This window comes from Salarias fasciatus, chromosome 3 (assembly GCF_902148845.1).
Source record: "Salarias fasciatus chromosome 3, fSalaFa1.1, whole genome shotgun sequence".
Classification (NCBI taxonomy): domain Eukaryota; kingdom Metazoa; phylum Chordata; class Actinopteri; order Blenniiformes; family Blenniidae; genus Salarias; species Salarias fasciatus.
The window spans coordinates 27,766,730-27,791,466 of NC_043747.1; the positions used below are offsets into that span (position 1 = coordinate 27,766,730).

Consider the following 24,737-nt stretch of genomic DNA (forward strand, 5'->3'; position numbering starts at 1 on the left):
CTATCAATTTCTGCTTATCTTTGAAATTTTTTAATCGCTTTATCATCTTTGAGTTCATTTTACAGACTTGTCCTTTGAACTTGGTGTCATTTGTGTGTAAATGTGTCCTTTAACGGCTAAGTGACTGGAAAAACATGAGATTCGGAGAGGCTCGGTTGGTTTCAGTCGCGTTGCACGTGTCGACATCATCGGGCTCGTCTATCTGGACTGGAAGAACGGGCGGATCTTCATGCTGATGGCCTTGAGCGAGTACCAGCTGCCCTTCCAGTTCATCCACACCACGCCGTCGTCCGTGCCGTGCTTGGCCATGTGCTTGGTGTAGGCGCCGCCGATGTAGTAGCGGCCGTTGGGATTGGCCGAGTGGCAGCGGTTGTACCACCAGCCGCCTCCGTCCTCCCTGGAGCACTGTTTGGACGGGTCGCCGGGGTTCCTGAGGTTGGGAAACAAAAAGTCAAGGCTCTGTTGTTTTCCGGAAGATGTGACGAGAAGCAGTATTCTTCTTTCTTTAAAAGATTGGGACTTTTATTTCAAAAGCCGCCTGACTGCTGGCCTGGCTAACGCTTAAATATTAATTTACAAGGATTTAATGTTCTCTTTTTAAAATCGTTTTGAGTGTCATTTTTAATTAAAAAAAAAAAAAAAAAAAAAAGGATGTTTATCTTTAAGATATTTGGATTTTTATTTTGAAGCCAGAACTTCCAAGCTAACTTTGAATGGAGAAGAGACTCTTGCTCTAAAATTTGAATTTATGGACTGAAGTGTCAGTTAAATCCCATCAGTCTCCGTCTTCATGTATGACTCTTTCTTCGGGTTTTTATTACATTTTCATCCATGCTTGTTGACTACTAATTTTCCTCTTCATCAGTGAAACAAACACTGATTTGTGGGTGCACTCACCAGTTGTCGTTGTCTCGGTCGTACGTGCTGAACATCATGCCGTTGTGAATCGTCATGGTGCGGTTTTCGCCGAACAGCTCCAGAGAGCCTTCCAGCAGGCCGTTGCCGGCGTTGCCAGAGTAACCGTTGACAGCGAGCACGTAGTTGGACGTTTCTGATTGGATGGTGAACTGTTGGTACTGAGCGTGGACCTGAACAGCAATAATAACAAAAAACAAAACAAAACATCACTGCCGGTTTAAGAAACAAGGTGAAAATTTATTCTACATTGACTTAACAATTAATACAAAATATATTGCAGATCAATTCATCAAATATTTTTGTCACATTGAAATATATTTTAATTTGTGTTTCAGTGAAGTAATTGAGTAAATCAAACTCTTAAAGTAAAACATGTTATTTATGAACTCCATATGAAAGAGGAAATTATGAACGTTCATCAAAGATATGTGGAAAATAAATTTTTTAAAATTTTTTAAATATTGTTTAAATTGTTTTACATTTTTGTAAAGTAATTATTCAAATAAAAAATGGATAAATTAAAATTGAAAGAGATCAGTTTTGTGTGTCTATTATAAACTACTGATAAAAAATTAACTATTTCTTGAATCCATTTTTTTTTTAATCTTTCTATCTCTATCTCTACACCGTGTTTCTAAAAAGTGAAAATTCATTGAAACTATCACAAATAAAAATGAATGGACGTTATATCTGTGTTTATATTCGTAGTAATTGCATATTTTGGTAAAGAGACCTGAAACCTGGATGTGGTGTTTGTCGGTCCGGTGGTTCTTCTCTGACTCACCTTGTCTCCGGCCCAGTCTTGCATCTCAATCAGAACCTCGGTCGGCCCCATCTTGGTGATCTGGCTGATGCGGTCGTTGCCGAGCCAGTACTCTCCTGTTCGACAGGACAGTTCTGTTAGTCGAACACACTCCACAGGGACACCGAGCCAGTTTGTGGAGATCAAACGTCTTACCGGGGGTCTCGCAGTGGCCTTTACCAACGTCGAACGCAATGTTTCCGAACCCGCGACGATATTCGTCCCAACGGCGTCCGAAGTCCACGCTGCCGTCCAGCCTGCTCTGGATGAGGAGCCATCCTGCGAGGGGAGAAGAGGGAAGTCTGTGACCACACAGAAACAGGAAGGCCTCCAGATGAAGGTGGATCTGCTGGGATTCGGACCTCCGTTCTGGGTGCTCTGGTCACAGAAGACCTTGTACGGAGTTGTGAAGGAGTCGGGCTGGATGATGTACATCTGGGAGTCTGTTCCTCCACGTCGGTAGATGTCCTCACACTCTTTACCTGCATCACAGAGCACAGATCATCACGCTAAGCTCCTCCATGTGGTGTGAACCAGGGACTCCAATCATGTTTAGCATGTAGCATCACCGGTGTGTGAACCCTGAAACTATGTAGCATGACGACAAAATCCAAATAAAGTACCATCTTGGCCAATTTTAGTGTTTGAGCTGATCCTAAGGTTTATGTTGATCCCTGTTGTAAAGCGTAGGGAGCGCCAAACTCACCGGACACCACAGGAATGGGACATTTGGTCTTGCAGGGCTCCTTGCACTCCTCCCTCTGGGCCTGGATGGCCTTCTCCAGCTTCTGGATCTTCTGCTTGATTTTGTCCAGGACGCCCTGAAACAGTCCTACACGTCAAAGGTCGCTCCGTCCCGCCGGCGGCGGACGGTTTGGGGGCGTTTCTGCGTTCGCTACCTGCAGCACTCTGATGTTGGAGGGGAAGACGGTGTCCACCGTGTCCTTGATGTAGGCGTGTTGCTCCTCCACCCGGTCGGTGTAGCGAGTCACCACGTTGTTGTTCTCTGAGCACACGGTGCAGATGCACGTCAGCGCACGGGCGCAGTGAACATTCAGGAAGCGGCGAGTGGAGCCGCAGGGCGAAGCGCTCACCGTTAAACACCCGCTGGCGCTCCCTCAGCGAGCTGGACATGCTGTGGACGTAGTTGTAGACGTTGTTGGAGGACCGGGACAGTTCGTCCACCTGGGGTCCGAGCTCATTGACGCTCTGCAGGAGGGGGAACACTCTCTCATCTCACATGCTAACATGGGCTAACTCAAGTTTGGCAGCGCTAATGCTAACATCTGAAATGGATCATCTTGGCAAGTTGACGAATGGAAGCGGCCTTCGGTGTGTCAGCACAATGCTAACATCAAAACGGATGAAACATGTCAGACTGTCAACAACAGACAGTGCAATGCTAATTTGTATACATGTTAGCATTGCCGTTGCTAACTCATTGTGATAGCTCATTTTCAAACTTAACCCTGAAAATCTATTTTGAGCATCTCTTCATATATTGTCACGTTAGCATCAGAGCTAATAAAACAAAGAAGCTTCAGCAACCGGTTCCACAACGTCTCCTGTGAAAACACTTCGGTTTCAGGAAAGTTTCACCTCGACATTTGTTCTGCTGTTGTGTAAACCGACATGAATCCCAAGCAAACTTTTCCGTTTTCATTTGAAGACGTTGTCATGGCAACGGCGCCTCTGCGTGACGTTTCACTTTACCGTTCGGATGGTCCTCTCCTGTTTGAGCAGAGCCGTCTTCAGCTCGCAGCCGTTGGGACACAAAACACCCTGATGGACGGAAAACAAATCATGAGTTATGTTTTAATTTTATTTTAGTGTTTTTAAAAATTATATGTATTTTCTGATTCCAAGTTGTTTCAAAACTTTAAATTAGATGTTGTTTTTTTTAAGAAAATTAGATTTCCCATATTTGATAAAGGTGATTAAATTGATTTAATTACATATAAAATAAGTAATATATTTATATTAAATTTCATCAAGTAAATTGTATCAAAAAATGACAAATTTGAATAAATAAATTGAAATGAATGCATTATCGAATTATGTATTAAGAAATAAGGTTTGATATTCCAAGTAAACTAAAATCACAAATCCAATTCAATTGATGTCAATTCGTTAAATTTCTCTTTAAGTTTCATGAAAAAATATGTCACGTCTACTTTTAAATTAAATAGTATATAAGTTCAATTTAATTTTACGAAAATGATTCAAACAAAAAATTATCTTGAAAAATCTAATATACAACTCCATTTTTTTTTTCTTTCGTTCATTTCATGAAAATGACTGAATTCAGATGAAATGAATAAACTGAGTTAAAGGAGGCGAGCGTTCTGCTCACCATCTCCTCCGAGGCGTGGGTGCATCCTCCGGCCTCCGGCTGCTCCACCTTCTCCTCGGTCTGGGATCCTCTGCCGGGGGTCTGGGTCTGAGTGGGTCGACCGCGATACCTGCGACGTCCACAAGGCGGTCAGGCGAGAGAACAGCCTCTGCTAAAAACATCCTGCTGCCTCTAGAAGAAAGACCCTTCTCCTTTTGCAACCATTAAAATGGGTGACAAGGGTGAGAGTACCTGTTGCCCCCGCTGATGGGGGGTGGGGTATATCGGTTGGGGTTGTAGGTCTCTCTGCCTCGGTTCAGTGGGCGGTGACCACGAGCGTCGACGGTGGTCTGTAAGGACACAACACCCAGAAGCTGAGTCAACCGGTCGGAACCCAACGGAACTCATCTGAACCCAACAGAACCCAACAGAACCTGACGACGCTGCTTCTACTCACAGTTTTATTGGCTGCAGACGACGGTTTGGTGTCCTGTTGAAACAAACAAGTCAACGACTGAGAGAACAGCAACCATGAAAAAAACAAAAACTGAACCCTGTTAGTGTTGCTGTGCTGCTTTTAGCATTCTGATATAAAAAAAAAAAATAATAATTGTTGGAATTTGAATTTGTTTAAAAAAACTTTTGCATATGACTTACTTCATTCATTTATAAAGTACATTTTAAATAATTCCATGTGTCTACTGGGTGTCAAAAGAAATTTGCTGACAAAATTAACTTGGCTATATAACTTTACTGCTACCAATGTATAAGACACACCAGATAATTTACCCTTTAAAGTCGAAAATAATCTCAGTAATCAACTCTTTAAATCACTTATGTGATTCTTTGCAAGTAATAATTTCATTTTCACTGTCTTGCAGCTTATTTTTCCCCGTTTCTGCTTCGTCAGAGTCCTAAAAGTGGTTCAGAGACTCTGAGAACTGGGTTCAGTATGAAGAGCGAGTAACTGGTAATTGATCTGGGGAGTCGTCCCAGGACGGGACGTCAGCTGACCGTGTCATAGTCGTCGTAGTCCAGGTTGTCCTGCGCCCAGACCGCAAACACGCACAGATACAAGAGCAGCAGCGTCTTCATGGCTCCTCTTCCTCGTCTTCGTCTCCTCTGTCGGAGCTCCCCAGTAGCCCCCCAGTATTTATCCCCAGTGTGTGCTGAGTCAGCCACCCAATGCAGGTCGATGGACTTGAGCAAACACACACGCACACGCACACACCTCCTCACCTCCAACCTATTGACCAAGGTGAATCAGTGCTTTGAAATTCTGGGATTTATGTTGACTGATTTTATCCTGGTTTGACCCAAAACCGACGACTTATCTAACTAATGTACTGACTAACTAATCTACTGATGGTCAACTGGTAGATTAACTGACAACCTAACTAATGTACTAACTAATCAACCGACCAACTATCAACTAGTAGGTTAACTGACTGACCAACCGACCTTTTAAACCGAAGGAGTTCAGTTAAAGTTGGTGAAGAGCAGAGTGAGTTCTCACGTCTGACCACTTCCTCATGATTTTCTTTCTTCTCTCTCAGATTTTGATTCTTTTCTTTGGTTTCAATTTATTCTTTATTGGTTGTAGAAGCTTTTTGTTAATCTGTGTTTTGTTCTCGCCATGAAGAAATCTTTACCGTTTCTGTGCTTTTGCTCCGTCCGAGGACAATTTGAACAAATCAGTGACTTATTAGGACACACACACACACACAGACACACACACACACACGCACAGTCTTGTATTTCTATCCTTGTGGGGACCGTCCATTGACTCCCATTCATGTCTAGCCCCTAACCCTGACCCTTACCCTAACCCTAACCCACACCACAACAAAGCCTAACCCTAAAGAAATGTTTTTGCACTTTTACTTTTTTCAGTAACAACAACATGGTCAAGAAAACACTGTTTCTCCTACTTAGGACCGGAAAAAGGTCCCCACAAGGCACGTCGTTCCACGTTTTGCTATCCTTGTGGGGACATTTGGCCCCAACAAGGATAGAAATACAAGAACGCTCACACACACACACACACACACACACACACACACACACACACAGTGAGTCAGCAGCTGACGGGAAGCTGAGCTGCTGTTTAGTTCTTGAAGTGGAAGTGAGGAAATCTGAGCCCTGAGGTCAAAATACTTCACTTCACTTCACTTTCCCTGAATTTTTTTTTTTTTTTCATTTTTCTTCACTTCACTTTTCGTCACTTCTTTTTTACATTACTTTTCTCTACTTCACTTTTTGTCACTTTTTATCTGTTTTGTCATTTTTTGCCTTCACTTCATTCATGACCTTACGTCACTTCACGCCACTTTTCATCCATTTGAATTGTCTCACGTCACTTCGTGTTACTTCATGTTACTTCATGTTATTTTGCATCACTTTATGTAACTTTGAGTCACTTTTCATCACTTAGTCACTTTGCTGTACTCCATGTCTGTTTGCGTTACTTTGAGCCACGTTTCTACAGTTTGCTTTTCTTTTATGTCACTTTGCATCACTCCTCTTTAGTTCTTTTTGCCTTTTTCACATTTTGTATCTTTGTTTCATTTTCGTGACTTTCTGTCACTTTCCTTGCTGGTTGAAGTCACTGATTCTTCCATTAATTTCTCTTTCAGTCATAATCAGTGTGAGACACATGATCAGCAGGTGATCATCAGACGGGAACTAACTGCATGGCATGACACAGAAAAAAATATCACATCTCCAGAAAAACACAGTGACCACAAACGACACGCTAACCAGTGAAAGATTAAACTGGCTGGCCGAACCTTTTACTGTTTCACCTAAAATCAGATGCAAATTTTACATTGCTGCAGTTTCTTTTTATTCCTTTTTGTTAAAATGCAATCTGCATACATCAGCACTATAAATGAAAGTAATGAGCGGGTCATATGAGCGTAGCGGCCAAAGCTAACGTCTGCTAGCTTCAGGATCGGCGCTGCAGCCACAGGTTTACATGGAATCCTTCATCATGTAGTCGTCCGCCGCAGTCTTCAAGCAGATGAAGGGAAGCGGGTCGCTGCAGTTAGCCGCCGCCCACTTTTTATCAACTGCAATGCACACACAGACACGGACACACATTCATATACATTTCCACACTAACATTTAGTGTGTGTGTGAGTGTGTGTCTTACAGCCGTAGTTCATCTTCAGACAGCCTCCCTCCTTCTTGGCGGCGTCTTCATGGCACCAGTATTCATTGTAAAACTTGGAACCGTCGCACCACATCCAGAATCCGGGCTGCGGGTTAACACGGAGCGTCACACGCCGCCTCACAGCTCACTACAACGCTAACGCTAGTCCCGTACCTTGACCGAGTCGTGGGCCCCGAGCCAGGTCTCCTGCAGCTGGTGGGAGTCTCCCATCGTCATGCCCTGCAGGTAGCAGTACTCCTCGTACGAGTGCACAGACGCCAGGTTCCCGCCGCAGAACTGACAGAATTTCTGAGGAACGACACTGAACTTCATTAGCAAGCAACTTGTCTGCTTTCAGAAATGGTGTCAAAAAATCTCTTTTCAGAATGCTAATGCTAAATCCAGAAAAAGAGTAACATTTATTGCAAGAGTAAGCTAATGATAATGGACATGCTAATGCTTAAGCTGGTAGCAATGGGCAAATTAGCTAAGCGTCATTGGAATGTGAATGATGGCGGTGTGCGGCGGTCACCTCAGCCTCACACCACGGCATCGGGGAGTTTATGAAGAGGAAATAGCGGCCATCGCGGTAGTTCCACTTGTACGGGCAGTGCGTGTCCATCCCTGCAACAAAGTCCGGTGGAGCGACGTCAGAGAACACACCAGCAGCTGCTTCAGAGTCTGTTGGCACGGCAACGATTTCAAGTGAAAACGCAAAACTTTGGTCCTGTTTTGGAGTGTCCATTTATATGACAACACTGGTCAGTCACGAAAGACGCTACTTTTTGAAGAAAAAAAGAAAAACAAACGGCACCAACTACTGGACCAACATGCTAGATGCATCAGTTTCGTCTGTTGCCGTGGAAACAGACATCGTTTTCAAAATATTGCTGTATGAAGAGGAAACTTTTCAGAAACAACAAAATGAGAAAAAGATGTTTTGGCTTGAAACATCATGGTTTAAATGTAGTTTCAGTCCGAAGCCAGCAGGGGGCGACAAACAGCACAGACACGCAAAACAGAGACTTTTTGCACAAAATAGTTTTTAAAAGGGTAATTTCTTTGAATTCACTGCGTTGACATGTTGCCTGTTCACTTGTTTCTGTAGCGTCACCTGAAAGCTTGCTACAGTCCAGAGTGGACCCGGCCATCGTCTCGGTGTCCGGGATCACCTTCCCGGTCTTGACGTCGACACACCAGCAGCACCCTCGAGCCTTGGAGCACTGTTTGGGCAGGAAGTATCCGTAGTGGTCGCACTGTGGGCAGCAGGTCCCGCCCTCTTTCTCGCACCGCATTCTCTCCTGGTAGCACGGACCCTTGTATTCCTCCATGTAGCTCTCCATGCCCATGGTGGAGTTCCCCACCGGCCCGCCTCGGCCCACCGCCAGCAGAACGCACAGCACCACGGCCCCCACCAGCTTCCTCATGATGATGCAGAAAAGCTGACGTTCAAAACTGTTTGAGACCCACGAAGAAGAAAAGACGGTTAACCAGTCAGAGGTGATCATCAAAAACTAGTTTAATTTTGTCCCACCAGGAAAATAAATTTTTTAACAACATAAGAAATCCATTGAAATCTACGGAAAAGCCACCAAACAAAGCTCTTTAAACGAACCCACACATTGACAAACACCCAACAAAACAAACACAAACCCAACAATTAAACTGAGGAGAACCCACACAACAAAACCCACCAAATGAACCCAAATAAAACCCATTGAACAAAACCCACACTGACAAACACCCAATAAAATGCAACAAAAGAAAAACCTAAGAACTAAACACAACAAAAAAACAACAAACCAAACCCAACAAAAAACCCCAAGAAGACAGTGAACTAAACCCAACACCCCCCCCCCAGAAAAAAATAAAATAAAATACAGCGAACTACACCGAACAAACCAAACCGAACAAAAAAACCCTAAAATAATATAAAAAAAATAAAAAAATAAAAACAACAACAAACCAAATCCAACAAAAAACAAATCAACAAAAGAAAAACAACCCAATAAACCCCACTAAACAAATCCCCAGAAAACGCAACAGAACCCAGATGAAGCCCAATGCACCAAACCAAACCCAACAAACCCATCCAATAAAGACAAAAAAAAAGAAAAGCCCAACAAAGCCCAAACAAATCTGATCTCACAGAACTCCCCTCACCAAATGCAACAAATAAAGTTCATGTAACAAAAATAAAAACCCAAGGAAACCCACCAGAATGTTTCCTGGAGGTGAAGTCAGGGGTGTGCAGAGTGAAAAGAGTGAATGAGTGACGGTCTCACGGCTCCCTGAAGCTGCCTCCTCCCGCAGTTGCTTTATAAGCTGCAGCAGCCGCATTGTCTTCTTTTATCTTCCATTGTTCCTCACAGCTTCATCCAGGATCCAGTTCCAGGGTCCCAGTCGTATCGGAGCTGCTGCTGCTTTGTCGTTGCATCTCATTTCTCCTCAGCTCATTGTTCTCAGATCAGGATCGGTTCTGCAGCCTCCTGAGAACGTTCGTATGAAATCGATCTCGTCATACAGCTCATTGTCAGATGGAATAAAAGTTGTGCTGTTTTCTGCTCAGACGGATTGTTTGCAGAGTGACAGAGGACAGCTCAGTTCAAAACGGCTCCTGTTGCAACAACAACCTCCTCATCTTCTTTGTTCTTTTCATTTTAATGAGGAATAATGATTTCATTTACCAGGTACCACAGATACCACATATCAGGTATTTGTAGGTGGAACCACTTTAACCTTTGGGATTAAGTTTTTCTTCTTTATGTCTAAAATGAAAACGCCCCTTCCTATCCAGACGATACTGTCAGTTATTGTTTTGAGGACACTGAGTGGCTGTTTGAACACTTCAAGGTGCTTTGACAGAAATACAAACCCAACACGGCCGTTCAATGAACCCAAACAACCTCCAAACCAGGGGTCTCAAACTCAGATCCTGGGGTCTGTTGTATGATGGTAGAATTGACTCATCCAGGATGAATGACTGATCCAGGCTCATCCAATCCAGAATGAGAGGGTTCAGAAGTAATTGGTTGCACAAAAGGCTAAGCCAGGATGAGAGCAGAGATTCATCAGGCAGGTGGAACAGATCTTGGATCAGCGAAAGCATGCTATTCCTCGAAGAGATCCCTGTGATCGATCACAGAATCACAGATTTACCATGACAACCAGAGTGGTGATGTTCTCGCCACCAGAACAGGACTATTGTCATGGTTTTGATCTGGGCTTTGTGCAACCGGCCGCAGGTCTGCATGTTTTTCACATCTCCCTGCATTAACACAGCTGATCATAATGAGGGTCGTTATCGGACTTTCTGCTGAACTTGGTGATGGAACCTTCATGACATCCCGGGAGACGTGTAAACGTGCAGCGCTGCAGCACTCCAGGATCTGAGTTTGACGCCCCTGCTCCAAACCAAACCCACCCAACGAACCCCATCAACCCAAGATAACAAAGTCTCTAAATGAAATCTGGTCAAAAAACCAAATACTCCAGGCCAATCCCACCGACCAAATGCTCCAAATGAAATCCACCAGTAAAATCCAGTTAACCAAATCCAACAAATAAGCCCTCCCAATGGAACCCATAAACCAAACCCACCAACCAAACCCGTCAAAACGAGTCCTCCATACCAAAACCCTGCAACAACCAAACCCACCCCAACCAAATTCACTAATGAAACCAAACCCATGAACTAAACAGTCCAAACACTTCGTCCATGATACACATGTGCGTTAGCAGCCATTCCTCTGTCTACTTGGACACTGAGCTCAAGTGTTTTCAGAAAATCTTGTTTTTTCCAATTTATAAGGCCTGAGCGTTTTTCCAAAGTTGTTTTCAGTGCCTCAGACACTAAAACAAAAACCAAAAAGGCAATGAAAGGTTTGTGTTTTCACTTGAGCCTGTTGCTGTGTGTAAACAGGCCCTGAGACTCTGCTGATGTTCGGATTTGAACACCTGCTCTGCCTCACTGCACATGTTGGAGGCCGTCACTGAGCCTTCGGGTTCATCCAACCTTCTCGGTCCTCCACTCATCACTGAACCCCAGTCAGTCCGTGGTCTCGCTCCGGCGCTCCATCACTTCCTGTTTGTTACATCACTTCTCAACCGCCGAATGATTTGATTTAAATATTATTAAACTTGATATTTAATCTGTACATTTAGATGTTGACTAAACTGAGACTTTTTTGCTGTGTCACTCTCCATATTTCACTTCAATATTACTGTCTCTAAATCAGTTAATAAGATTGAAATTCAGATTTTCTTTGACAACTGGCAAAACTGTTCTTACAAAATTATCAAATTTCCCAAAATTAAAATTAATCAAAACAATGGAACAAACTAACAAATAATTTTTATTGTAATAGAAATTTGAAGAGACAACTAATTTGACGTTTATTTGAATAAAAAAAGCTAATTCAATATTTGCATTTGAATAAAAACAAAAACAAACTTCAAAAAACAACTAATTAAACATTTTGATCTGATTAAAAATAATAAATTCAAAAGAAAACTAAACATTTGTTAATTGAATGAAAACCAAAATATCTTTAAAGACAAATATTTTTCATTTGAGTAAAAAGCCCCCAAAATCTTCAAATGTAAAAAAACATATATGTTTGCGTAAAAAAAAACAGAAAAATTGAAAACAGACAACTAATTAAATATTTTTATTAGAAAAACACAAAAAGCCAAATTAATTTAATGTTTCCATTTAATGAAAATCAATACAAATTTTGTTAAATATTCCCAAAATTTTAATTTATAGAGGTGAAATTAGTACATTTAAAACACGCATTTTCTCCCATAACAACTTAAATCTATAATAAAAACATACTCCGAAGAAGAATATGTCAGTTCATGAAGAAAATAGTTTTTCTGGCAGTGAATTGAGTTTCCTGTGGCTCTTCGTTCCCACAACCTCATTTGAATTTCTCTCTCGGTTCCAGATGTTATTTCTCACTTCCTCTCACTTCCTCTCCACTGAAGCCAAAACACAAAAATGCACCTCGGCCACTTTTCTCTGCTGCGTTTCATGAATCTGCTCGGAGAACTCAACATGAGGTAAGAGAAAGTCTCCATCCTTCTCTCACTGCACAAATAGATCTTATTGTGAAGTTTTATGTTGGGCTTCTTTCATATGTGATCAATATGTGGTTTACAAGATGAACCGTTACAGATCCTGTTGTCCGGTGATGTTTTAAGTTCCATTAAATTATAAGTCCGTGCTGTTTAGAAACAGCTTGGAGGAGGGTTGGGGTATTTATTTTTTCATATTGTCCAATCTTTGTTTCAGTGAATTTAAGGAAAACAAAAACACATCAATGCTACTTTTAAAGCATCTGTGCTGACTATAGAACTATAGAAATAAGAGGTTTGTTGATTTTTTTTTTCTGACTAAACATTAAATGAAGCAGATTAAAAAAAAAAAAAAAAAAGGAACAAGCTGTTTTAGTTAAAAGTACAATGAGTGAAGAAAATCTAAAATAACTCAGTTAAGTCCGGAGTGTTTCTGGAGGTATAAATGCCAAATACGGACGGGCACCGGTAGCTGGATCGTTTGGTACCGGGCCGCTGAGAGAGAGAATAAAAGCTTTTCTGTTAAAATGTAGATTTGAATTTCAGTCATTCTGAATTGACTTTATTTTGAAAAAAAAAAAAAAAAAACACGTTAAAGTGGTTTTAAGTGGGAAATAAAAAAGCTGTTGCCCTGGCGGTGTTTCAGGACTACTGTGTGTTTTTTAACATCACCAGTTTTTACCAGCAGGGGGCCTCGGTGAGAACAGTGAGGAGACGCTGCCTTATTTCCAAAGTGGCTGCTGGTTTTATAGAGATTTTACAGAGCACTCCTGCTGTGATTTTATCGTAGCTCCACTTTTAATTAAAACAATCAAAAGACATCCTAAAGCCCCGAGGAGGAAAATGATAAAATCAACAGCCCGAACAGAAACTGCAGGAGTGCTGAACGGAGGTGGAGGAAATCCAAGTTGACTGTTCATCACCAGATTCTACGTCAACAACTCAAAATTTACAATAATGCAGCTAAACAGGCCCGAACTTCCCACTTCTCTCGACAGAGAATAGAAACAACCAGAAGTTCCTCTTCTCCACATTTGACATTTTAACAAGCACTAATTTTAATAAAGTTTTTATGTTGCCAACAGACGCTCTCTGTGAAGACTTTGCAGACCACTTCAGAACTAAAATCATGAACATGAGGTCTAGTCTTTTACCCCAACAGGTTCTATCAGTGAACACAGCTGAACCGTTGTCCATGCCTGAGGACACACTGGACAGTTTGGACCTGGTTGATGAATGATTGTTGGTCCAGTTTTCTCCCAAGTAAAATCAACAACCTGCCTTTCAGATCCCATTCCCACAAGACTTTAAAATCTTTTTAGGTATTCTTTGAGGAATAGTTTTTAAATGGCGTGAACCAGACGGGTGTCTTCCCCACTGCTTCGAACACAGCGGCGATGAAGCCCCTTCAGTTTTAAACCAGCACCATCTGTAAGGAAGCTGGTGTGATTTTTGACTCTGAACTGAACTTTTTCCCTCACGTGAAAAATATAACAAAGACTGGTTTTTGTCTTAAGATTATAGCTGAGTCGGCCATTTCTCTCTCGGGCCAGCAGGAGGCGCTAATGCAGCTTTTGTCTCCTGTCGGTTAGATTACTGTAATGCCCAGGGGCCTCATTCACAAACAATGCTGTGCTGAAACCGGGCTCTGAAAGTGGCGTAAACCACTCCCCACCCCAACGGCGAGATCGAAACAAAGACATGACTGGAAGTGAGAATGAGGCACTGCTACGCCAATCCTAACCCTGGCCTGTGGTGAGGGGAATCCGACCGCACTGATGGTGAATGGAAAACTGACAAGTCATCCCATACATTTAATTTCATCACGTGTCACTGAAGGCTTCATGCAGCTTTTATTATCAGACAGCAGCAGGTCTATTTTTAACAGCATCTTTAATGAAGCTGCGTTTTCAGACAGTCGTCACACAACTCATGACTTTACTGATCTGTTAGTCTGAGTGCTGGTCAGGATCCACTTCACACTGGGGGGGTGCTACGGGTAGATGCTGGAGCTGCTGTGTGCAGGTCGTTTTGGCCTGTCTGGCTGTGGGGGTGGGGGGGTGGGGGGGGGGGTGGGGGGGGGTGTCCCGGTCGTTATTGGGGTCGGGGTCCCGGTCGTTATCAGGGTCGGGGTCGGGGTCCAGGTACAGGTACCCCTGCAGTCCTGGCCTGTGACTCCTCCCAGTGAGGACGGCTCTGAAGGTGGCGTTTCCATGATCTCCAGCGTCCTACCATGTCTGCCTGTTGTAAGCGGTGCGAGTGTGTGTTTGTGTGTGTGTGTTTTGCTGTATTATGCATTTTATTGTGATATATATTGATGGTGGGAAGGACAAGCTTCCTTTTATAAGTTCTGTTTTCGATGCTGCGAAGCACTTTGTGTTGATTTTTTTTGACATGGAACGTGGCACACAAAGTTTGATCAATCAATTGATTCGCATGACCATGAAGCTCAAGCATTTTCCAAAACTTGTTTTTTGTAGCTCCAAGCTCTGTTGTCATGGAAACCCTTATGAAACTAAGATAGATTGTAATAGGCTGTATGAGAAAATATCCTGCTAAATATCAGGCAATTTATTCACATATATGTGGTCTAATACTTATTAGGGTAGTCTGAAAATAATTTTCTTAATCATGATCAATCACCCTATTTCCATAATTAATCGTGATTAATCGTTTTTTGTTTAAAATTCTGTTGTTGCTGCATTTCAAGTCAGTTTAAAACCTGTAATATAAAACATTCATCAGTCCAAACAGGAAGTTGTGATGCTGCAGTTTCAACAATTAGGTTAACTTGAACTAATCTCCATTTGGAGGTTGGTCAAATCTAAATGTTCAAATTGCAGACGCTGTAAACACATAATAAGTATTGTGTTTTAATTTGAAAGTTGTTGTCTTATCATTGGACAGCCAGGTTTGGATTTCTTCTGCATATTAAATCTTCCTCTTTCAGAATAAAGCGTCGGCCCATGCTGTTCTCGGTCCTCCTCCTCCTCCTGTCGGCCCTCGGGCCGGGATGGAGCGGGACGCCGGACACGTCGGCCCGGAGGCCGTCCTGCACCCGCTGCGACCTGCGGCGGTCCTGTAACTGCTCACACAGCAGCTTCACCAGAGTTCCCGCTGTGACGACGCGAGTCCTGTCGCTGGATGTGTCCTTCAACAACATCACCGTGGTGACCAGCGATGACCTGGCAGGCCTCAAGCTGCTCACAGCGCTCTATCTGCAGGGTGAGTCTGTCTGTTGGGTATTTATTCAAAATGCACCGGGAGCAGGGTCGGATATCTGCTGTGATGCTGCACCGCTGACCCACCAGAGGTGCTGCATGCTAAAGAAGTTCAGGGCTCTCACACACACACACACTCGGCATTGAAAACTGGGCCGTGTAGCTCGAGCTATCGGTTGGGTCTGAGTGACTCCACCTAAAATCAACCCGTCGTATTGTCCAATCAAAATTCAGATGGTTCAGAGCCATCCAGACCTTGAGGTCAGATCCCCACAACCATAGGAAATGTCATTTGTGGGGACATTTTTTGGGTCCCCACGAGGGGAAACAGTGTTTTCTTGACCATGTTGTTGTTACTGAAAAAAGTAAAAGTGCAAAAACATTTCTTTAGGGTTGGGCTTTGTTGTGGTCTGGGTTAGGGTTGGATATGAATGGGAGTCAATGGAAGGTCCCCACAAGAATAGGAATACCCAGCTGTGTGTGTGTGTGTGTGTGTGTGTGTGTTCTTGTATTTCTATCCTTGTCGGGGCCAAATGTCCCCACAAGGATAGCAAAACGTGGAACGACGTGCCTTGTGGGGACCTTTTTCCGGTCCTAAGTAGGAGAAACAGTGTTTTCTTGACCATGTTGTTGTTACTGAAAAAAGTAAAAGTGCAAAAACATTTCTTTAGGGTTAGGCTTTGTTGTGGTGTGGGTTAGGGTTAGGGTAAGGGTCAGGGTTAGGGGCTAGACATGAATGGGAGTCAATGGACGGTCCCCACAAGGATAGAAATACAAGACTGAGCGTGTGTGTGTGTGTGTGTGTGTGTGTGTGTGTGTGTGTGTGTGCGTGTGTGTGTGTGTGTGTGTGTGTGTGCAAAGTCAAATGCAAAGTCTGGAATTCATCAACTTGTACTTCTACTGAGGAGTATATAGAAACAGAAGTCCAACTCTAACATGGTCACACACACCATCTAATGGTAGAATATTGAAACTACAAACAGGAAGCATTAAACGTCAGAAAAAAAATCACATTAGTCCACTGTTTTAATTAATAATGATTTACTAACTGAATCTTGAAGGAAACAGTTAACAGTTTTTGTATTTGGTGTGAAAGGCTCTTAAAGAATTTGTGACACATGTTCGTATTGTGCAAAGCTCTCATTTGGAGTTGCTTGAGGATTTGAGCATGAGCTCTGCAGGGAACAACTTCTCAAAGATCTGAGAGTATTGACTGGCTTCTGAGGAGGTGAAGATTAAAGGTGTGAAAAATATCCATATGGCAAAGTATTACAATACTCAGCGGCCTGATATATGGATATGGAAGTGTGTATTGGATAAGCTTCATGACACTTGAGTCACGATACAATATCACGATATATCATGAAATCACAATGTATCAGGATATTCTGCATAGGTTTTTAGAAAATAGAATGAGAGGTAACACAAGATGCAGAATGCAGTCAGATGATACACAATTTTCACTTGTTCTCTTGGCAGATTTTATTCACTTTAAGGTACTTTTACCTTGAAATCAGTGAAAAACATCTGTTTAGTTTAGTTTAGTTTATTAAGATCCCCATTAGCCGCTGAAATCTCAGTAGCTATTCTTCCTGGGGTCTTTTCAAATTCATTACATACATTTTATTATAATATAGGCACACACACACACACACACACACACACAGAATATGAAAACCCAATGTCAGTACAACAAGATGCCTTGTCCTTAAACAAGGCCGTTCATCTCACTGAATTTGGTTTGAATCAAGTGGAATGAGATATTTGCACCAAAAACTAGTCCAAAACACTTGGGAATATTTTGAGTTTTTCCAGTGCAGATATTTTTTGTACTTATGAACAATCTAAATTTAATTTGTACAACAGAATTGAAAGGCCTCTGTCTTTCAGGTAACGGTTTAGCTTCCATCCAGCCGTCAGCCTTCGATTCTCTGTGGAACCTGGTGGATCTGGATCTGTCCGACAACCAGCTGACTGCTGTGAACCAGCGATGGTTCAGCGGCCTGGGAGCACTGCAGAGACTCAACCTGCTCAACAACCCGTACAGGTGAGCGCCTCGTCCAAACGGCTCGGCGGAGCAGACTGTGGTCATCTTCTTGAACCGCTGCTTCCTTCTGTCAGCTGTCTGGGCTCTCCAGTGTTTCAGGACCTGCTCCGCCTCAGGAGGCTGGACTTCGGAGGCCCGGCCCTGGAGGAGATCAGAAAACGAGACCTGCATGGAGTCAACCAGCTGGAGGAGCTGTCAGTGCATGGCAACAACCTGGCCCGGTTTGACCTGTTTCTGTCTCCTGCTGTCAATGAATTCTGCCAGAGATGCACTGATTCCACTTAAAGGACCAGTGCGAGTAATAACCCTTAGTTACCAACTGATACCAAGTATTGTGTAGTACCATGCAGTATTGCTAGTGTATGAACCTTAAAAGTCATGAACATGTAGCTTGAGTAACTTGTTCCTGTTCCTGCAGATATGAGTCCGGCGCTTTCGCAGACATTTGGCCTCTTGGTGAAGTCACCCTGAAGCTGCACGGCCCGTTTTTAGCCAACCCCGCCTTGGCGGCGGCCGTACTGGCAGACGTGACGTACCCGGAGACCCACGTCACCCTGGAGGATCTCCACCTGATCCAGAACCGGTCCATTCAGCCCTTCACCAAGGCGGCCACACGCAGGATCAGGTACAGCTGTGACCGTTTTAGCTCTAATCCAGAAACTCTTCCAGCTGATCTTTCCTCGTGTCGCGCTTCAGACAGCTGACGTTCCGTAACTTGTCCCTGACGGATGAAGCCATTGTGAACTTTCTGGTGGCGATGAATGGAGTCCCGCTCACCTACATGTCTTTTGAAGACATCACGCTGACAGGCGAAGGCCGGTACGAGAACTTCTCAACCTTCACCCAAGGAAGCAACATCCCTCATGGTAATATGATCCTGGAAAGTGTTTTCCTGTTCTATCAGGTGGGAACCAGCAGGATGGACAGAACACGAAAGCATCGATGAGTTGTCTGCTCGAAATGTTGAGATTCTGGATGTCTTCAAGTTCCTTTCCTTGATGGACATGACATTCCTGCTGAAGTACCCCAGGAAGGGGTCCTTCATCAACTGTGGGGTAAAAGAAACATTCTTCACCAATAGTCCCCGTATTAATAATAGTCTAAAGAACCATAGCAGAGACTGTGACCAGAAACAGAACTGGAACCGGCTCACTTTGTGTTCTGTCTTCCTCTTTCTTCCAAAGCCACACTGATGATTGATGACAGTCACAGAAAGAGGGAAAGATTTTGAGAATGTGGTGAAGTTCAAGAATAAAAAAGTTCTACAACTGGCAAAAATCTAGAACATGTCAGTGTTGTGGAATTGTCAAAGGAGTTATAGAGTAAGCCAAAGTTTCTGAAAGATAGTTGTCGAATGTTTACGAGGTTTAGAATGTGTGACTTCCAGAATGTTTAAGACCAGTTTGAGACCTTCTGAGAGATCCAGAATGTTTCAGAGTCTTAAAATGAGTGATTTGTCCTAAAACATGCCAGAGTTCTGGAATGTTCTAGTGGTTTTGAATGTCTGACTTTTTGTTTGAGGGTTGAGTTTTAGAATGTTAGAGAGGTTTGAGAACGTGAAAGAGTTCTACAATGTGTCACTATGTAACATGTGTCAGTCTTTTAGAACATTGTAAGAGAGTTCTTTAAAGGAAAAATACGGTTTAAACAGCTTTCACGTTGTTCATAGAATGAAGTAGAACACAATCCTTACCCAGAAGGCTTTTCTGATCCAAACAGTACTTCGGGAGAAATTTAGATCCAAAATCGAGTGGCGGACATCCGTATACGTCTAGCAGATGGGGCATGTGTAACGTCGCTCCTAAAACGGCTTTAATCGTCCAAAAACTCATTAGTACGAATATCTGTTGGATGAAGCTGTTGTGGACGTGGAGGAGTGGCGTGAGCGGACCATGATGAAACTAATGAGTTTTTGGACGATTAAAGCCGTTTTAGGAGCGGCGTTACACATGCCGCACCTGCTAACCGTATACGGATGTCCACCGCTTGATTTTGGATCTAAATTTCTCCCGAAGAACTGTTTAGATCAGAAAAGCCTTCTGGGTGAGTATATTGTTCTACTTCATTCTATAAACAAAGTGAGAGCTGTTTAAACCATACTTTTCCTTTAATGTGTGAGAGCTCTAGAATGTGTCAGTTTATTTTTATTTGTCAAACTTCAAGATGTGAGTGACTTTGAGAATGTGAGAAAGTTGCAGAAAAGGTTCTAGAGTTCTAGAATGTTTCAGAGTTGTACAGTTTGATCTGTAGTTCTGGAGCCGTTAAGGAGTATTTGAAGTTTGTGCTTCTGGATTCTTCTTGGTTCCATCTGATTTCAAAGTTCCTCATTCTGTTTGTGTTCCTTCTCTCAAACTGCTCCCGTGGCAGCTAATGAAGGAACATCTCATTTGATGTTGTGTTCCCTGTGCTGTTCTACTCAGGACTGTTCTGTCCCGTCAGGTGTTCGTGATGCCCTGCAGAACGTCGCAGCTGCTGCTCAGCCTGCAGTACCTGGACCTGTCCGACAACCTGCTGACCGACCTCACTCTGACCGAGTCCCTGTGTGACGGAGGACGGACCCTGCAGGATCTCCGAGTCCTCAACGTCAGCGGGAACGCCCTCAAGGTCTGTCTCTGGTCAGTCTCTGTTTCTGACGTAATGAGTCTTTGTCTGGTGAGTCTCTGTTTCTAAAGTTTAAAATAACTCTGTCTCTGGTCAGTCTCTGTCTTTGGTCAGCCAGTTGGTGTCGAAACACTCCAAGCTAACCCACCTGGACATCAGCAGGAACGGCTACAGCTCCATGCCGGCCCGGTGCCCCTGGCCCGCCGCCCTCAGACACCTCAACATCTCCAGAGCCAAGCTGACCGCCGCCACTTCCTGTCTGCCAGCCACCCTCCAGGTACCAAACTAAGAACTGGAACTGCACGGTAGTATCCCAGAACTCAATGACAATTTAGTATTTTCACATGAAAGCCTCACAGTAACCCTGGAATGCTTTGGTTAAAGGTGCTGGATCTGAGCTACAACCACCTGAGGTCCTTCAGTCTGCTGCTTCCCGCTCTGAGAGAACTCGACCTCAGTGGGAACAAGTTGCTCCACCTGCCTCCTGGAGGCCTCCTTCCTCAACTAGAGACCCTCACCCTGCAGGTTAGGACTTCTTTAAAATCTTTACTGATTTCTGCCAAGGAGTGTTTGTTTTGAATAGGCTTATTTCTATGTATTTTGAGTGCAAAGACGGAAAAACAAAACTGCCACTGGCATTTTGTTTGTTTGTTTATGGGAAGGTGGCACCTGGAGGACCTGGAAACATAACTTTTTGAAAATGCTTAATCTCTGAGGAATTGGCAGAAATGTCTGTGCTCTACAGCAATAGTAGACAGTTGTTCTACAAATGGATAATGGCCACATATACATGAATTCCTCTTCAAAATGACCTTGTAAAAACATCTAATTCCGAGTGAAATATTTCAAAGTAAACTTAATTAAAATAAAGTTCCCAGTGTTATCTGATTTTAAAGCTGAATTTAATAAATCCTCCATCATGTAAACCTTCATTCTAATTTAGATTATTTCCAGTCATTCTGCTGGTTCTCTTGCCCTGTCACCATGATGCGCATATTCCAAGATGGCCGCCTGCAGCGAGTGCTGGACTTGAACTGAGGTGATTTATTTAATGGAACAAATGGATATAATGAAAAGAAGATCAACATAAGATAAAAAGTAAACCTTTCTAAAGTGGTAGAATCAAAGTTAATGTTGAAAAAAATATGAGAAGCGGGAAGTGGAGTTTGTTCGCTTCCACCTCCTGCCCAATCAGAACTCTTCACAACCCCCAGATCTAAAAGTGAATAAACTTGTTCTCCATGTAAACCGTAATTCATTCCTTTTGCCATGTAAACATGAAGGAGAATACTTTATAAGTTATTTCATTCAGAATTATTAATTAATCAGAGAGAAAAAGAAATGGAAAGTGACCCAAGGCCCATATTTTGACGGGGATCAGAGTTCACTGGTGTGATCTGGATCAGAGTTCAGGGGAGTATTCACACACGAGTCTTCAGGGACTTAACCAGAAAGTGCCTGATGCTGACTCTGGTCCACATGAAACAGGACTGAAAGTCCTCGAAGTGGACCCTGGTCTGGATCAAACTGAGCATGTTTTCAGACCAGTCCTGCGTTGACAGTCTCCATAATAACAATCCAACATGGTCGGGTGATTCAAAGAGAGTCTTCATGACCTCTGGTGATCCAGGAGCTCCTTGGTTCTACGTCTTGTGGTTCTGTAACATTTCCAGTGTCCTTCTCATCTCTCCCGCAGTCCAACGCCTTGATCATGTTCCACCTGTCAGAGCTGCGTTCGTTCCGGCGCCTGGAGAACTTCCAGGCCGCGAACAACAAGTTTGTCTGCTCCTGCGACTTCGTGGCCTTCCTGCAGTCGGGCCTGGCAGGAGGCGGAGCCATGCGGCTGACCGACGACAAGGACGCCTACGTGTGCGACTCCCCCCTGGACCTGCAGGGGCAGCCGGTGGCTCGGGTGCATCTCTCCCTGGCCTCGTGCCATCAGGTTGTTGTGGTGTCGGTGAGCTGTGGACTGGTGCTGTTCTCAGGAACCCTGCTGAGCGTCGCACTGTGGCGCCTCCACGCATTGTGGTACCTGAAGATGACTTGGGCATGGATCAGAGCCAAACGTGGCTCCAGGCGCAGAAACAGGCTGCGAGGAGTCCCGGGTTCAGAGGCTCTGGTCTCCTTCGATGCCTTTGTTTCCTACAGTGAACAAGACGCCAGCTGGGTGGAGAACCTGCTGGTGCCGGAGCTGGAGGAACCCAGGTGAGCCGGTTCTCTCATCAGGCTGACACTTTCAAGAAAAAACTAATTGAAATCCATGGACGATGGAAAATGTGTATGTGTTTGTACCTCAGAGTTTGTGTGTGCAAATAAGCCGTCCCAGAGGTCAGAGAGTCTTCTTCAGCTGGTGTAGTTCACTATAGCTGTTGAGTAATGTTATTGGCTGCGGTCTTAAATTTCAAGAAGCACAGTCTGGTGCTTAATCCGTTTGGCTCAGATTTGATGATTGTACCCTCAGTCTCTGATTTTACCCTTAGATTATACCATTTAACCATTGGATTATATGATTTTACCCTTAGATTCTAGGACGTCACCCTCAGACTATCTGACTCTGTCCAGATTGTGTCGTGTTTCACCCTCAGGTTCACCCTCAGATTTGACCTTTAGTTCATCGAAAGTTGCCTTCAGTCTGTCTGAATTACTCTCAAACTTTTAGAATTGTTTTTGCTTTTGAATAAAGACAAGAGTTTTGGCTAATGCTAAAACTAATGGTAGCAGTAAAGCTGCTTTCCAATGGAAATCACTGGTTTAGATAATGTTAATGCTAATGCTATTAGTATAGCGAGAGTAGCAGTTCTGCAGCTCTGCTAGCTTTCGGCATCTTCAGTACTGTATACTAATTAGGTTGTAGTTGTAGTTAAAGAAGTGATGGAGGCAGATCTTAATTGAGTTTGTCCTGTGACAGCGATGCTAACCAGGAGAGCCTCCAGCACGCCGCCCGGCCGCTCACGCTCTGCCTCCACAAGCGAGACTTCCTTCCAGGACGCTGGGTCATGGACAACATCATGAGCGCCATGGAGTGCAGCCGTCGCACCATCTTCGTCCTCTCCGAGAGCTTCGTCCGGTCCGAGTGGTGCCGTTACGAGCTGGACTTCTCCCACTTCTGGCTCCTGGATTGCGGCGCCGGCGGGGACGACGCCATTTTGGTCCTTCTGGAGCCGCTGTCCAAGGACGACATCCCCAAACGCTTCTGCAAACTCCGCAAGCTGATGAGCTCCACCACCTACCTGGAGTGGCCCCAGGACGACGGGCGGAGGCCCAAGTTCTGGAGGAGTCTGCGAGACGCTCTGCAAGCCGACGAGAACCAGTGATCGAAAAAAGACAGACATCACGAGAAGGAACAGAGGAAAATACAAGAGACCAGGAAATAGAACAGAAAGGAAGAGGAATGTGATGAGATGTAACAAAATATCATGAAAATCAGTTATACATTTTTAAAAAAAGCAATGTAGAGTATATAGAACAATTAAAAATAGTGGAAAGCAACAAAACTGTAACAAAATGTAAAAAATAATGCAAAGTGCTCACAGACAAAAGAATGATTAGAAATTTGTGGGAAGCAATAAAATGTAGCATAAGAAATAGTAACAATGTGGTGCAGAGTAGCAAAAAAAAATAATTGAGGCAAACATCATGAAAAATGATGAAATGGAACCAAAGATAATGAGAGGAGCCAGAAAGAACATTAAATTCCTGAAGTTGTGATTAAATCGATAGGTATGGTGGTGCATGGAGCAGAGGAGACATTTCCACTTTAATCTCAGCATTCTATTTCAACTTCTTTTCCTCCATGGAGAAAAAAAATATCTTAAGGTTTTAGTTTGTTTTTTCTCAAGAAAAGAAATATTCACAGCTGTAAACTTCCATCTGTAAATGCACAATGTTTTTTTTTAACCTCCATTTTTTCTTCTTGAAAATATTTTTCATTTATAACATGTTTTAGGAAGCATTTACCCCCCCCCCCCCCCCCCAAAAAAAAAAAAAAAAAGGGGGAATCATATTCCCAACGAGATTAATAAGAGTAATAAAAGAGACAGAATATTAAAGTGCCAATTACAGTAATGGTAAAAGAGGAAAAATGGAACAGCTACTAAATTGAAAAGATACAGATGGGAGTGGGGAGGGGGGGAGGGAGTGGGGGAGGTGGGCCTGAAACGCTGTTCATCACAGCAGAGGGTGTTGTGATGTCTTTTTTGTTTGTTTGTTTTTTTTTAGCCTTGAGTGGAATCGATCCTCTTTGAGGCCCATTTCATTAAAAACCACATGGGGTTTCTCTAAAGACACTGAGCCATCACAGAAACTTGACAAGGTGTCCATCGGCAGAGGCCAGAGCTCTCTGTAAGCAGAGTGGACTGGACAGCAAGGGCCCCTCGTCTTCAGGACAAAATGGCCAGCAGGACGACTTACAGCAGTGTTCGAGACAGTCTGCCGTGCTTCTGGTTAGTGGTCGATCTGTTTTTGATCATGTGTTGCTTGACAGTGACCGTGCAGAATTCAGTTTAATTTGCTACGTTTTACAAATCAACTGGCCTGATCAGCGTTTCACCAATTTCACTGTGGTTGGGCTGTCATCACCTCAG

General features: G+C 43.5%; 2 protein-coding genes across 2 annotated transcripts; one reads left to right on the top strand and one right to left on the bottom strand.

Annotated features, from left to right (window-relative positions):
• Positions 1–198: 198 nt before the first annotated feature.
• Positions 199–5,147, bottom strand: fgb (fibrinogen beta chain). The gene is made up of 12 exons (XM_030087760.1): positions 5,118–5,147; positions 4,305–4,426; positions 4,074–4,182; positions 3,434–3,502; positions 2,815–2,929; positions 2,620–2,726; positions 2,427–2,541; positions 2,083–2,202; positions 1,877–1,999; positions 1,703–1,797; positions 898–1,088; positions 199–430 (listed from the first exon to the last, which is right to left on the bottom strand). Exons 1-12 carry the CDS (start codon positions 5,145–5,147, stop codon positions 199–201), a joined length of 1,428 nt encoding a protein of 475 aa, XP_029943620.1.
• Positions 5,148–12,226: 7,079 nt separating this feature from the next.
• LOC115386021 (toll-like receptor 2) lies at positions 12,227–24,384 on the top strand. The gene is made up of 12 exons (XM_030088165.1): positions 12,227–12,270; positions 15,236–15,510; positions 17,397–17,553; positions 17,628–17,774; positions 17,972–18,178; positions 18,250–18,372; positions 18,458–18,608; positions 19,993–20,157; positions 20,252–20,431; positions 20,539–20,679; positions 21,851–22,359; positions 23,063–24,384. The coding sequence occupies exons 1-12, from the start codon at positions 12,242–12,244 to the stop codon at positions 23,466–23,468; spliced, it is 2,490 nt and encodes an 829-aa protein (XP_029944025.1). The 5' UTR covers positions 12,227–12,241; the 3' UTR covers positions 23,469–24,384.
• The last annotated feature ends 353 nt before the right edge of the window (positions 24,385–24,737 follow it).

Coding starts and splice junctions, on each gene's coding strand:
- fgb (XM_030087760.1), bottom strand. CDS start 5,147: ATGAAGACGCTGCTGCTCTTGTATCTGTGC. Junction 2,542..2,619: donor CCAACATCAGAGTGCTGCAG/GTAGCGAACGCA, acceptor GGACTGTTTCAG/GGCGTCCTGGACAAAATCAA. Junction 2,000..2,082: donor CCAGAGCACCCAGAACGGAG/GTCCGAATCCCA, acceptor CTCCCCTCGCAG/GATGGCTCCTCATCCAGAGC.
- LOC115386021 (XM_030088165.1), top strand. CDS start 12,242: ATGAATCTGCTCGGAGAACTCAACATGAG. Junction 18,373..18,457: donor ACGCTGACAGGCGAAGGCCG/GTACGAGAACTT, acceptor CTGTTCTATCAG/GTGGGAACCAGCAGGATGGA. Junction 20,158..20,251: donor TCAGCGGGAACGCCCTCAAG/GTCTGTCTCTGG, acceptor GTCTCTGGTCAG/TCTCTGTCTTTGGTCAGCCA.